This window comes from Podarcis gaigeae, assembly GCF_964106915.1.
Source record: "Podarcis gaigeae genome assembly, chromosome: 9".
Lineage (NCBI taxonomy): Eukaryota > Metazoa > Chordata > Lepidosauria > Squamata > Lacertidae > Podarcis > Podarcis gaigeae.
The window spans coordinates 77,527,931-77,542,575 of record NC_139685.1 but is presented as its reverse complement, the minus strand read 5'-3'; the positions used below and the strand labels follow the sequence as shown (position 1 = coordinate 77,542,575).

The 14,645-nt window shown below is 48.2% G+C and overlaps 1 protein-coding gene across 1 annotated transcript in view; it reads right to left on the bottom strand.

The window, feature by feature from the left end:
- Window positions 1-14,645, bottom strand: part of LOC310852817 (CD209 antigen-like protein D) — a 64,004-nt gene that overhangs the window by 4,560 nt on the left and 44,799 nt on the right. Inside the window, exon 6 of the mRNA XM_083756908.1 lies at window positions 4,040-4,126. Coding sequence (XP_083613034.1) covers window positions 4,040-4,126 — 87 coding nt within the window. The remainder of the gene's footprint in view (window positions 1-4,039; window positions 4,127-14,645) is intronic.

The window sequence follows — 14,645 nt, the reverse complement described above, 5'->3', positions numbered from 1 at the left end:
AGCAGATAAATCTTAAAGGGTGTCCAGAGCAGAGGCAGTGTAAAATCACTCCTTAAGAAACCCAGCCTGATGGGCAGAATATTAATAAATAATAATAATAATAATAATAATAATAATAATAATAATAATAATAATAATAATTCCCTGGTTTTGGCATAATGTCTTTAAAGGCAATCATATTTCCCAAGGTCAAAGAAAAAGAGGGGAAATGGCATTATACAACTTCCACAAAATGTGTGTTTTCGTGCTGACCATCCTTCGCTTCTTTTTATGCACAAGTGATGCAATTTGCATTCGTTCCCCATCTCTGCTTTTGTATCTAAAGCTTTATACACAATTTTATAATCACTTTAGCTAATATGTATTCAGTGCTTTATGTTTGCCTGCCTTGAGTCTGAACTAAGGATTCTGAACCCCTGGATTCTGATTCAATACATGCTATCCAGTCGCACCATTCCTTTCTTCCATACAAGGCTGCAATTGTGGAGGACCTGCACTGGCTTTTGGACAAGAAATTTCCTTGGATCTGGAGCCATGCTCAAAAGGCTGCTCTCCCCTGAATGAGTCCTAACCCATTTTGATGAGACCAAGCTTGTTGTGCTTGCCTGTCACACCTCCCCATATGAAATTGGCGCAGTCCTCAGCTACCAGTAGCCCGATGGGTGATAGGCCCCCAATGCATTCTACTCCAGAACTTTGTCATCTACGGGATGCAATTATGTCCAGATTGACACGGAGGCCTTGCTATTGTAGCAGAAGTAAAGAAGTTGCATGACTACATCTATGGCCACCACTTCATTATCATAAGTGACCACATGCCTCTGCTGGGCCTTTTTGCTGCTGATTAGAAGATGCCCCAGGTCCTGTCCCTGAGGATGCTAAGGTGGTCCATCTTTCTCAATGCATATGACTACATGCTGCACAACATTCCTGGCAAGAGCCAGGGCCACGCAGATGCCCTAAGCTACCTACCATTACCAGACATAGACGTTGACCTGTCCCCAGCCCACAGTGTGCTGCTGCTGTAGACACTTCCCCAGCTGCCGCTCCATGCCACGGATGTCACCACACACTTGGTGAAGCGTCGCACCATCTCTCGAGTCCTCAACTGGGTGTGGAGGGGGTGCCCAGCGGATCACCTTGATGCAGAATTCTCCCCATTTGTCTCCCAGCAACATGAGCTGTCAGTTCACAAGGGATGCCTTCTGTGGGGAAACTGGGTCATGATCCCTACTAAGCTGTGGGCCAGAGTGCTGGATGCTCTCCATGTCAGTCACCCAGGCATTGTCCATATGGAAGCTCTGGCCAGTAGCTACATCTGGTGGCCAGGCAGTAATGCAGCAGTAGAAGCGTGGGTCCAGCATTGCCAGGCCTGACAAGAGTCCTGACCATCCATGCCTCAGGCCCCAATCCAAAAGTAGGAGATGACACTCACACCATGGTCAAGTCTCCACATCAATTTTGCTGGTCCATGCCAAGGTTCTTGATCATTGTGGACGCCTTGTCAAAGTGGCTCGAGGTGGTGCCCATCTCAGCAATGACCTTCAGCATCGTCATCTGGGCCCTGCTGTGGGTCTTTCTTCACCCCACACGGCCTGCCAGACATCATCATGTCAGATCATGGAGTACAGTTCATGTCAGCCAAGTTCCAGAAGTTCATGGCCAACAAGCTAATCCGCCATGTCCCAGCAGCACCGTTCCACCCATCAACGAATGGACAGGCTTAGAGAATGGTGAGGACCACCAAGGAATCCCTCACCCGGATTGCCCAGGGGGACTGGAACTGGACTTCTCTGCTGCTCCAGAGAAGCGGACACGGAGCAATGGATCCAAACTACAAGAAAGAAGCTGAAGAAACCACAGGCCTTTCTCCTGGGCATGGCCGGCCAATTGGTGCCAAAGAAGGATAGAACTTTCTTTATGTATGCCACAACAGCAGCAAGAATACTTACTGCAAAGTATTGGAAGACACAAGATCTACCCACCCGGGAAGAATGGCAGATGAAAGTGATAGACTATATGGAACTGGGGGAAATGACTGGCAGAATCCGAGACCGGGGAGAAGAGTCGGTGGAAGAAGATTGGAAGAAATTTAAAGTTTGTTTACAGAAACATTGCAAAATTAAGGAATGTTAGAAGGATGTTGGAATGAAGTTATGTGGTTCTAGCAGATATGTTATAAAGGATCAAGTAAAAATAGATTGTCAATTGGTGAGAATGTTAAGTTACATTATATTAAGATAATTTAATAGGATAAAAGTAAAGATGGAAAGGATTTGCTGAAATAGCTAACTGAACTAGAATACAAAAAAGGGAGGTTTGAGGAGGTCAAAGAAACAAGTAAATGAAAGATAAGTAATGGAAGGTTTGATCTGTTTTTTAATTGTTTTTATTTTTCTGTTTTTTCTTCTTTACCTGTTTTTTCTTTTTTTAATTTTATATTTTATTATGTCTTGTTTTTGTAACCTTTGAAACTTCAATAAATATTACTTTTAAAAAAACAACAAACAAACTACAAGAAAGAAGATTCCACCTAAGCATTAGGAAGAACTTCCTGACAGTAAGAGCTGTTCGACAGTGGAATTTGCTGCCAAGGAGTGTGGTGGAGTCTCCTTCTTTGGAGGTCTTTAAGCAGAGGCTTGACAACCATATGTCAGGAGTGCTCTGATGGTGTTTCCTGCTTGGCAGGGGGTTGGACTCGATGGCCCTTGTGGTCTCTTCCAACTCTATGATTCTATGATTCTAAGATTCTAGTTGATTTCCTGCTGCAGCAGCACATCAAACCCTGCATTGCCACAGGTTGAAGCCCAGCAGAGCTCCTTATAAACCAGAAGCTGGCATCACTCCTGGATTGGCTGCACCCAAATCTTGCATCTGATCGGCCTCCTGGCCAAGGGGCTCCAGCGGCCCCCAGGTCCTTCACACCTGTTGACCCTGTCTACATCCCAAACTACGGAGATCACCCTGCGTTTATCTCCACTGCTGTTACCGGGGCGACAAGCTTGCCACACCAGATGTTCAGGTCCACTGCCAGCATGTGGACTAAATACGTTGACGCCTGTCCGATGCCCCAGCGCCAGCCACTGCTACCATGCCAGAACACTAGGTGAACGATCAACCTGGCTCACAGGCTGATGTACCTGATGAGAACCTGCAGCCCAGGGTAGAGCTGAGGAATGGGGCCCCAACACTTCAACACCAAACAATGTGGAGGCAATGACACCAGTTTCACCCATGACACCAGCTCCAGCTCCATCAGGATCCCCAACAACCCAAGGGGATGAGCTTCACCCATCTCAGTGGGTGAGGCACTGCCCACACCACTTTGATGAATATTTGTGTTGACAGGGATGAGTGTTCACATCTAAGGGAGAAGGGTGTTATGTATTCAGTGGTCTGTGTTTTCCTGAGCTTGAGTCCGGACTAAGGATTCTGAGCAGCTGTGTTCTGATTTGATACATGATATCCAATCATAGAATATTTCAGAACTCATTCCCCTTCTCTGCTTTTTCATAAAAAGCTTTATAAACATCATTATAATCTCTTTACCTATAAAGCAAGTGTTCCCAGTGAAGGAAAGCCCACCTTAGAGACCTGCGCAGATACATGGAGGATCCTATCCTGACCTAGGTTTGGCCGTCTGGGTACTTGCCGTGGCACCAAAACAGGCCTGTGGGTAGAGTGAGAGTTGCTTTGGTCTGCAGGTATTTTATCCCACATGCCAATGAGCCAATTCACTATGTGAGTAGGCTTGAGGGCTTCTTTCTGATGATGGGCTTGTGAAACAAGAGAGATTTTGTTGTTGCATCAATCACCCCACTGCCCAGCAGTCTCTGGTTGCCTCAGAGGTGCTGTTCAAGAATCTCTTCCATTGATGAGTATAGTAAAGGACAGGTCTTTTAGCTGACCTGAAAAGGAGGACAGCTCTCTGCTCTGGCTCTAAGAGTTTTCAGCTAGAGGAGGAGGGGCTTTCAGCTGGGGCATAATCAGGGCAGGATCCCACTGCACTACAATTCTTCAGCATCAAAGGGTAGCTTACCAATTTCCTTTTGCAGTTGATCATTTTTGATGGCAAACTGCCGCACTTCCTCTGTTAAGTTTTGAACTACAGCGAGTATTTGGAAGTCTAAAAGATTTGAAACAGTTTAAGGCAGGAATATCTGAAATAACAATCTGCAAATATTAAGAAACCATTTTCAAACATTTAAAAACACTCTAGCCTGAAACAAGAAGCAGAGCTCCAGGATGGGGTTCTTATGAATATGAGGACAGACTTGATTCTCTGTGGCTGAGATCACCAATGAAAAGTGTTATGTACTGAGTTGAATAGGATCCAAACTGCAGCAGTCTGATTGGTCCTAGAACAATAGGCTCCAAAAGGCAGCAGTCTGATTGGTCCTAGAACAATAGGATTCAGAATGCAGCAGTCTGATTGGTCCTAGAACAATGCAGCAGTATGATTGGTTAGCAGGAACCACCCAATCATGCTCCAGATAGAAGTGAATCCACAACCTGATTGGCTTACAGTAGAATTCCGGAATTAGCCAATCATGTGCAGCCCATTGTGTAAATAATGTATATAAAGCAGATACTTTGAGGGGACTTTCATTCATTCCTCCTCACCACTATGAGCTGAATAAACAGCATGAAATCACTTTGCGACTCTGAGTATATTTCACTGGCGACGAAGGTGGGATCCCGCTGAGCTGACTGCCACACACAGCACCGCAGCACCGCCACCTGCCGCACCGCTGCCTCGCACCGTGTATCCAGGCTTCAGCTCCGGGACACAAGGAACTCAGAATGGCAACCGACAGCAGCTTCTCGCCGTTCAACCCAGCATCTGGAGACTGGGAAGCGTACGCCTCCCGTTTCACCTTCCTCCTAGAAGCCAAAGGGGTCACCGATGCAGAAGACACCAAGAAGAGGGCAATATTCTTCAGCGTCTGTGGAGAGGAGACGTTTGAAATCGCCCGGGCTCTCCTTGCACCTGAAGACGTCGCTACTGTTCCATACAAAACAATAATGGAACAGCTGAAGGGGCACTTTTCGCCACAGCCCTCAGTGGTGGCTCGTCGAAATGCCTTCTACACAAAGCGGCAAGCCCCTGGGGAAACCATAACTGGGTTTGTGACCTCTCTCCGCCAAGCCGCCCAGTTCTGCAACTTCTCAGAGCTGGAGAACATGCTTCGTGACCGCCTCGTCGGTGGCCTGAAGGATGAGAAGCTGCAACGACGCCTCTACGCTAAGAAGAACCTAACGTTCCAGGTTGCTCTGGAGGAGGCCCTGGCAACGGAAGCTGCCGAGAGGTCGACGCAAGAGGCACGGCCGAGCCAGCCGTCCCAACCGAGGGTCCACCACGAAGACCTCACCGACGACTCAGGATCCAACAGGGAGGAGGTGCACCGAGTACAGCAGCGCACTCAAGCAGCCCACATACCACAGCTGCCTCGACGAGAAGGAGGGAACTGCACAAGCTGTGGAGAAAGTCACGAGAGGAGGACCTGCCGTTTCCGCAACGCAGAGTGCAGGCAGTGCAGAAAATTGGGACACATCGCCCGGGTGTGTCGGGCTCGGCCCACCCGACACCAGGCATCAGATGACCAATCCAAGAGCCCCAGGTCCCGGGGCCCAACGCACCAAGGCAACTCGACGGAGCTCACGGACTTCCAGGTATACCAGTTGCCCCACCCCAACGTAGAGAAAATTTATGTAGAGGTACAGATAGAGGGGGCCCCATGCCGCATGGAGCTTGACACGGGTTCAACTCTATCCATAATCTCGGCAAGGACCTTAAGGAAACTGTGTCCTACTGGGGGTCCCAAACTCAGGCCGGCCTCATTCACCCTCCGGGACTTCCAGAAATGTAAGGTCCCCACAATGGGGGTGGGGACCTTCAGGGTGCAATACCGAGGGCGGACGCGGCAACTGGACTTGCTTGTGGTCAAGGGTCCCTACATTAGCTTACTGGGATTGGCATGGTTTGGAGCACTGGGGCTAGCCGTCACCGGGGTGAACCACATGAGCTTACAAGTGGATGTGGACGCCATATGCAAGGAGTTTCCGGGGGTTTTTGATGGGAAATTGGGACAGTATACGGGCCCCCCCATTGCTCTACAGCTTGACCCCGCAGTACGACCGGTCAGGCTCAAGGCCCTCTGGGTCCCGTTCGCCCTGAAACCCCTTATAGACGAGGAATTGGACCGACTCGTGGAGCAAGGAGTGCTGGAGCCGGTGCGTAATGCCCCCTGGGAAACCCCAATCGTCACACCCGTCAAGCCTAATGGTTCGGTCCGCATCTGCGCAGACTACAAATGTACCATAAACAAGGCCCTCACGGCCCATGCATACCCAGTGCCAGTGGTCGGCCATGTCCTTGCCACCCTTGCTGGGTCGAAAATTTTTGGCAAGCTGGACTTGGCCCAAGCATATCAACAGCTGCCAGTAGATGAGGCCACAGCAGAGGCACAGACGATTGTGACGCACAGAGGAGCGTTCAGGGTAAAGCGGCTGCAATTCGGTGTCAGCGTGGCACCAGGCATATTCCAGAATCTAATGGACTCTCTCTTTAAAGGGATTCCTGGTGTCACCCCCTTCTTCGATGATGTGTTGATTGCTGGGCCCACACCAGGGGAGTTTGAGGACCGCCTCCGCACCGTTCTGCACCGTTTCCAGACAGCGGGTCTCAAGGTGAAGCGGGAAAAATGTCTACTAGGAGTGCCTCAAGTGGACTTTCTGGGATTTATGGTGGATGCAGAAGGGGTCCACCCGACTGGGGACAAGGTACGGGCCATTTGTGATGCCCCAGCTCCCAAGAACAAGACTGAACTTCAGGCCTTCTTGGGACTATTGAACTTTTACCATTCCTTCCTTCCCCACAAGGCGGCGGTAGCGGAGCCCCTACACAGACTCCTGGACAAGCGGGCCCCTTGGGTGTGGGGCCAGCGCCAGGAGGCTGCATTCCAGGCAGTCAAGGACTTGCTTGTCTCAAACTCAGTCTTGGCACACTTCGACGAGAGGCTGCCGGTGGTGCTAGCATGCGACGCCTCACCCTATGGCATTGGCGCTGTCCTGGGACACCAACTCCCGGATGGAAGAGAGGTACCAGTTGCATACTTTTCCCAGACACTCAACGAAACCGAGCGGAACTACTCGCAAATCGACAAGGAGGGTCTGGCAATCGTGAAGGGAGTAAAAAAATTCCATGATTTCTTGTACGGGCGGCCCTTCACCGTGGTGACTGACCACAAGCCGTTGCTTGGCTTGTTTGCCCCCAAAAAGCAGACCCCCCAAGTGCTGTCTCCTCGCGTCCTCAGGTGGTCAATTTTCCTTGCCAGCTACCAGTATGCACTGATTCACCGCCCTGGAAAGGCGATGGGCCATGCAGACGCCCTCAGCAGGCTACCACTACCGGAAACAGGCCCCGACCCAGCACCTGCACAAGAGGTTATGAGCCTGGAGCTGCTTCCTGACCGCCCCATTCAGGCACAAGAAGTTGCACACCATTCCAAGAAAGATAGGGTCATCTCCCGGGTCCTGGACTGGGTGTGGAGGGGATAGCCCAGCAGCAGCCCCGGGCCAGAATTCGCCAGCTACACAACCCGCAAACATGAACTGTCGGCCCACAAGGGGTGCCTGTTATGGGGAAGCAGGGTCGTTGTTCCCCAGCCCCTCCGCAAAAGGGTCCTCACAGCCCTACACGAGACACCCAGGGGTAGTAAGAATGAAGGCCCTTGCCAGGAGTTATGTGTGGTAGCCGGGGATCGACAGAGAGATAGAGGCCTGGGTCAAACACTGCCAGGCCTGCCAAGAATCCCGCCCAGATCCCCCAAGGGCCCCAGTCCAGTCCTGGGAGTCCGCCCGAGCACCATGGTCACGCCTGCATGTGGACTTCGCTGGCCCCTTTCAGGGGAAAACATTCTTCATAGTGGTGGACTCCTACACCAAATGGCTGGAAGTTGCACTGGTACCGTCCACTTCTACGTCCGCAGCCATCCGGGTACTACGCAGGCTGTTTGCAACCCACGGGCTCCCTGACACTCTCGTCTCAGACAACGGGACTGCATTTACATCAGGAGAATTTCAAACCTTCACAGTGCAGAACGCTATCCGCCACATCCGTTCGGCGCCATTCCACCCGGCCACCAATGGCCAAGCAGAACGCATGGTGCGGACCACCAAGGACACCCTTCGCCGCATGACGCAAGGGGATTGGGAGTACCGCCTTGCCACATTACTTCTAGCACAGCACAGCACCCCCAGCTCAACGACTGGCCGGAGCCCCGCTGAACTACTAATGGGTCGGCGCCTTGCAATCAGATTGGACCGCCTTCACCCTGATAGAGCTCAGGATGAGGTAGTGGTGGGGGAAGGCAGGAACCCCCGGACCTTCGGGGCCCAGAACCCAGTGTACGCAAAGAATTTTGGGGCAGGCCCTGCATGGGTACCCGCCACAGTCACCAGGGTCACTGGCCCCGTGTCGTACGAGGTGCTAACAGATGGGGGCCAATGCTGGCGCCGCCACTGCGACCAGATACGGCGACGATTCCCGGGAGAAAACCAGGAGGAGGAGGACAGGTCAGAGGAGTCCCAAGGGAACAGTGGGGCAGTGAGGCCCATAGAGCAGCAAGCAAGAGAGGCAGAATCAGTAAATACAGAGAGGACCCGTGAGGCCGGAAGGACACCGGAACCAGAACCACAACTGAGCGAGCCGGTTGCGCCAGACCAAACAGCCCCATCCTTGGAACACGAGCCAGAACCTGAACCCCTGACCAGGGAACACCCCAGGCTGCAACGCACATGTAGGCCGCCGGCGTACCTTGAGGACTATGAATGCGACCTCCCGGGCAGGACTGGAACTTAGAGGGGAGGGGTGTTATGTACTGAGTTGAATAGGATCCAAACTGCAGCAGTCTGATTGGTCCTAGAACAATAGGCTCCAAAAGGCAGCAGTCTGATTGGTCCTAGAACAATAGGATTCAGAATGCATCAGTCTGATTGGTCCTAGAACAGCAGTATGATTGGTTAGCAGGAACCACCCAATCATGCTCCAGATAGAAGTGAATCCACAACCTGATTGGCTTACAGTAGAATTCCGGAATTAGCCAATCATGTGCAGCCCATTGTGTAAATAATGTATATAAAGCAGATACTTTGAGGGGACATTCATGTTCAGTTTTTGTTAATTGATTCTCATGAAAACTTACAGATTCTGGCTTCACACAATTAACTCAAGGCAGTGTCAATTTACTCTTGGAAGAAAGCCAAGGTCTGCTTGACCTAGAAGCTACTTACTCTGATTGGTTAACGACCAGCACTCAACTCTGTTATCTAGGAATGCTAGCACAGTTTGTGTTAGGTGGGTGTGTTAGGAGAAGAAGTGCTGTGTATGGTTAAGAGAGAGAGAGAGAGAGAGAGAGAGAGAGAGAGAGAGAGAGAGAGAGAAAGGATTTATTTTTGCTTTGTTTTGTATGCAGAAACTCTGCTGGTTTTATTTTTCCTTTTAATAAATCCTGTAAATAGTTATTCTGAGTCTAGCTGACTAGTCATTTCCACCTCAACTAGCTTCTTCGCTGTGCAGGAAAACTCTGCTACGCTTGGGCTAAAGCCATTAGAGCTATGCCTGGCACTTCAAAGTTCCAAGAGGTTATGGGTATTGTGCTGCCAGCCTGAGTTGTGGTGGTGTCAGCATCAACGGTGTTGGTTCCAGTAGTTCCAGAAGTTCTTGTTCCTGTTGGTGCAGCAGATGGACACTGGCTGCTTCCTGACTGCTGTGAGCTGGTGACGCAGTGGACACAAGGACAACAGTTGCAGCGTGTGAGTGCTGGGTGCTGTGGTTCCTGTTTTCTCTCTCGGTGGTCGTGAGTAGCTGGTTCCGGGTTCCAGGGACATCGCTCTCAAGATGGCCTCACAACCAGTTCAGATGGCTTTTGAGCATCTGAATGACTCCAATTACTTGCTGTGGTCGGAACGCATGCAGGCAGTGCTGCAGAGGGATCGTCTCTGGCAAGTGGTGAGTAAGTTTCCTGCGAAGCCTGATGATGAAGACCTTGATAAAGACCAAAGAGCAAGGGCCACAATTGTCTTGGGGCTGGAAGATTCCCAGTTGCCGTATGTGAGGGGAATCAAGACAGCTAGAGGTGTGTGGCAAGCACTTAAAGAACTCCATGTGCGTGAGACAGCGGTTTCCAAGCTGTTCATTCGCAAGGCATTGTACAAGGCAATGTTACAGCCTGGGGTTACAATGCAGGAACACCTACACAGTTTACAGTTAAAGTTTACTGCGCTACAGGAAAGAGACTGTGCGTTAGACCAGCAGGAGAAGGTGGCTATTATTTTGAGTTCTCTCCCGGAAAGCTGGGATAATTTAGTTTTGTCTCTAGAAGGCATACAGGAGCATGATTTATCAGTCAGTTATGTTACTGGGCGTTTGATTGAAGAATGGCAGAAGAGGCAAGAAAGGTCGTTTGCTGCAGAGACTTCTACAGGCGGGCAGTTTGGAAGGAGTTCTCATGCCGTGCCAGAGGTGAAGCAAAAGCAGCGTACCGGTGAGGAGTCAGCGTTTGCTGTTAGGCGTTGTTTCCGATGTGGGTCTTCAGCGCATCTAAAACGACAATGTCCAGAGTTGGTCAAGTCTCAGTGGCCGGTGCAGGAGCAGAGACGAGATCAGCAGCAGCAGCAGCGTAAAAAGAAATTCTTCAAACGAAAACAGTCGGCAAAGCTGGTGACCGCTGAGGTCAAGATTGCTGATGAGAAACAAACTGTCTGGGTGGTCGATTCGGGCGCGTCTCGGCACATCGTAAATTCAGATGAATTGTTTGTTTCCAAGAACTCAGCACAGCGCAGCCAGGTAGCCCTAGCAGATGGAAGTACGTCTGAAGTGATTTCGGGGGGTGCAGTTTTTGTTCCTTGTCTTCGTGAATGCCTGCAAAATGTACTTTGTGTGCCTTCATTAAGGAGCAATCTGATGTCTGTAGATTGTTTGCTAAAAGCTGGGTTTAAAGTGTATTTTGAAGGAGACAGTTGCATTATTAAGAAGGCTGGTGAGATTTTAGGCACTGCTAAGTCAGAGGGAGGCTTGTTTTGGCTTAAAGCAGGATCTCAAGTTGCAGCAGTAGTCAGTAAATCTCAGCCTGCAGTGAATAACAAAGCTATACATGACAACTGTGTGCGCTTATTGCATAGGAAAATGGGGCATGCTTGCTGGAAAAGTGTACTAAAAATGTCTGAATTGGCTGATGGGGGTAATTTAAAGAGTTGTAACAAGTACCTTGATTGTAATGTTTGTAAAAAGGTTAAAACCCACAGAGTCTCTTACCCCAGAAGTGACAGAGTTAGTGAGTCACCGCTACAGCTGGTTCACATGGACGTAATTGGTCCATTTGCTGTAAGCAGGGGTGGATCGCGTTTTTCATTAACAATTGTGGATGACGCCACGCGTTACTCTTGGGTTTTTCCCATGAAGAATAAGGGTGACGTGTTCACTAAGTTTAAAGGCTGGGTGGCATCTGTGGAAAGATTTCTGTCCATTAAACTCAGAAGGATTCAGACGGACAGAGGTGGGGAATTTATGTCAAATGCTTTTAGAGATTGGTTACAAAAGCGTGGCATTGGGCATAGAAAAACGAACGTTTTTTCCCCTGAGGAGAATGGCGTTGCAGAGCGAAAACACAGATCTTTACAAAATATGATGTTTGCCATGCTTGATGATGCTGATTTGCCCATGTCTTATTGGGGGGAGAGCATGCTCACCGCGTGTTATCTCCAAAATAGGCTCTTTCATCAAACAATAGGTACAACTCCGTACTTTAAATTGTTTCAGAAAAAAACCAAAATTGACCATTTGCATGTGTTTGGATCAAAAGCCTGGGTATTAATTCCAAAACAAATGAGAAAGAAGGGAGATCCTAAGACCAAACAGTTAGTGTTTGTGGGTTACCAGGAGCTGGGAAAAGGTTTCCGCTTTGCTGAAGGGACAAATGGCATTGTGATCTCCAGGAATGCCAGTTTTTGTGAACATAGTGGCTGGGAGAGACTACATGCCAATACTGAGGTTTGGTTTGAACCTTCCCAGGAGCTTCATGACTCTGAAGGTAAACATAGAGAATCAGAGTCTGAGGGGGAGGAAAGTTCAGATAAGAGCTCTCAGGAAAGTGGAATTAGCCAGAGACCAGTTGCTACGCAACAAAAGAGAGGTCGTAGTTCTGAGGAGGAAAGTGGGTCAGAAGAAAAATTTTCTCCCAGAAGATCTAAAAGACAAAACAAAGGAGTGCCTCCAGTGCGTTTTTCTCCAGATACTGCAAATGTGTTTAGTGTAATTGCAGAGCCCAAGAGTTTTCAGGAGGTATTAAAGTTACCAAAAGAGGAGGCAGAGCTCTGGAAACAGGCAATGGAGGAAGAGATGTCCTCTCTGAATGAGCACAAGGTCTTTACACCAGTAGCAGCGCCTGAGGGGGCAAAGATTGTAGGCTGCAGGTGGGTGTACAAACGTAAACCACTGGTGACAGGAGAGTACAAATACAAAGCTCGTTTAGTGGCTCAAGGATACTCTCAGAGGCCTGGAAAAGATTATGACGAGACTTTTCCCCCTACTGCTAAGGGGGACAGTGTAAGGCTGATTCTAACGCTTGGGGCAAAGAGAAAACTCCTGTTAAACCATTTTGATATCCAGACTGCATATTTACATGCATCAATATCAGAAGACCTGTATCTAGCCGAACCGCCTGGTTATGAGACAGGTTCCAATAGAATGTTGAAATTAAACAAAGCTTTATATGGTCTCAAACAGGCGGCAAGATCTTGGAACAAATGTTTCCATGAGGCCTTAGTGTCATTTGGTTTCAAGCAGAGTACAGCTGACAATTGTGTTTATGTACGTGGTACAGGCAGTGATCAAGAGTTTTGTCTGATTTATGTAGATGATGTATTGTATGCTTGCAAAACAGATAAACAAACTAAAAGGTTTGCCAAGCAATTGTCCAGTAAGTTCAGAATGAAGGACTTAGGCCCGGTGAGGACATATCTAGGGTTGGAAGTGTGCTGGGCCCAAGATGGCAGCTGCCTAATTAGTCAGCAGAACAAGGTTAAACAACTACTGACTACATACAGGATGCAGGATTGCAAAGGGGCAGTGGTGCCTATGGATCCAGGTTTCATAAAAACACTTCATATAGATGAGAGTCCTGAATTTGAACATCCTGATATATATCATTCTGTAATTGGAAGTTTATTGTATCTAGCACAGTGGTCCAGACCTGATATTAGTTATGCAGTAGGCATATTGAGTAGATTGGTCTCAAAACCCACACTAAATGCCTGGAAAGGGGTAAAACAAGTTCTGAGATACCTCAAACAGACAATTGGCTATATGTTACAATTAAATTCTTCAGAGGATGAAATGTTGAGTTGCTTCTGTGATAGTGACTGGGGAAATTTGCCAGATAGAAAATCTGTCACAGGACTAGTCATAATGGTCGGTGGAGCTTTAATCAGCTGGCGGTCACACAAGCAAGACGTTGTAAGTGTGTCATCAACGGAATCCGAGTACGCCGCATTGAGTGAATTGTGCAACGAGGTGATTTATTTCAAGCATTTGTTAGCAGATTTAAATGTAAATTGTGGAGAACCAGTACAAGTTTACATTGATAATCAGGCTTGTATCACCTTAAGTAAAACAGAGGGTTTCAAATCACGTTCCAAACATATCTCTGTAAAATACCAAAATGTACGTTGCTGTGTACAAGACAATATAATCACATGTACTTATGTATCAAGTGAAGAAAATGTAGCAGATGTATTAACTAAACCATTGGCAAAGATAAAGAACAAGCAAATGTGCAAGGGTTTAGGTTTGCTGGAAAAATAATCTCTTACATAGGTGTTATTTGATGTTAATTGTCCAGCAGAATCTGTGAGGGGGTGTTCAGTTTTTGTTAATTGATTCTCATGAAAACTTACAGATTCTGGCTTCACACAATTAACTCAAGGCAGTGTCAATTTACTCTTGGAAGAAAGCCAAGGTCTGCTTGACCTAGAAGCTACTTACTCTGATTCGTTAACGACCAGCACTCAACTCTGTTATCTAGGAATGCTAGCACAGTTTGTGTTAGGTGGGTGTGTTAGGAGAAGAAGTGCTGTGTATGGTTAAGAGAGAGAGAGAGAGAGAGAGAGAGAGAGAGAGAGAGAGAGAGAGAAAGAGAAAGGATTTATTTTTGCTTTGTTTTGTATGCAGAAACTCTGCTGGTTTTATTTTTCCTTTTAATAAATCCTGTAAATAGTTATTCTGAGTCTAGCTGACTAGTCATTTCCACCTCAACTAGCTTCTTCGCTGTGCAGGAAAACTCTGCTACGCTTGGGCTAAAGCCATTAGAGCTATGCCTGGCACTTCAAAGTTCCAAGAATTCATTCATTCCTCCTCACCACTATGAGCTGAATAAAGAGCATGAAATCACTTTGCGACTCTGAGTATATTTCAAAAAGCCTCAAAAGAATCCTGCAGCTGGATCAGACCAAAGACCCATGCAATCCACTATCCTATTCTCATGAAGTATCTCTAATGTTCCCCTCCTTTGTCCTCCTTTTCTGCTGGGAATCACAGGGTCAGAAAACAATTCCCCACTGAGTCACACAGTAAAGCCAAATTTGCA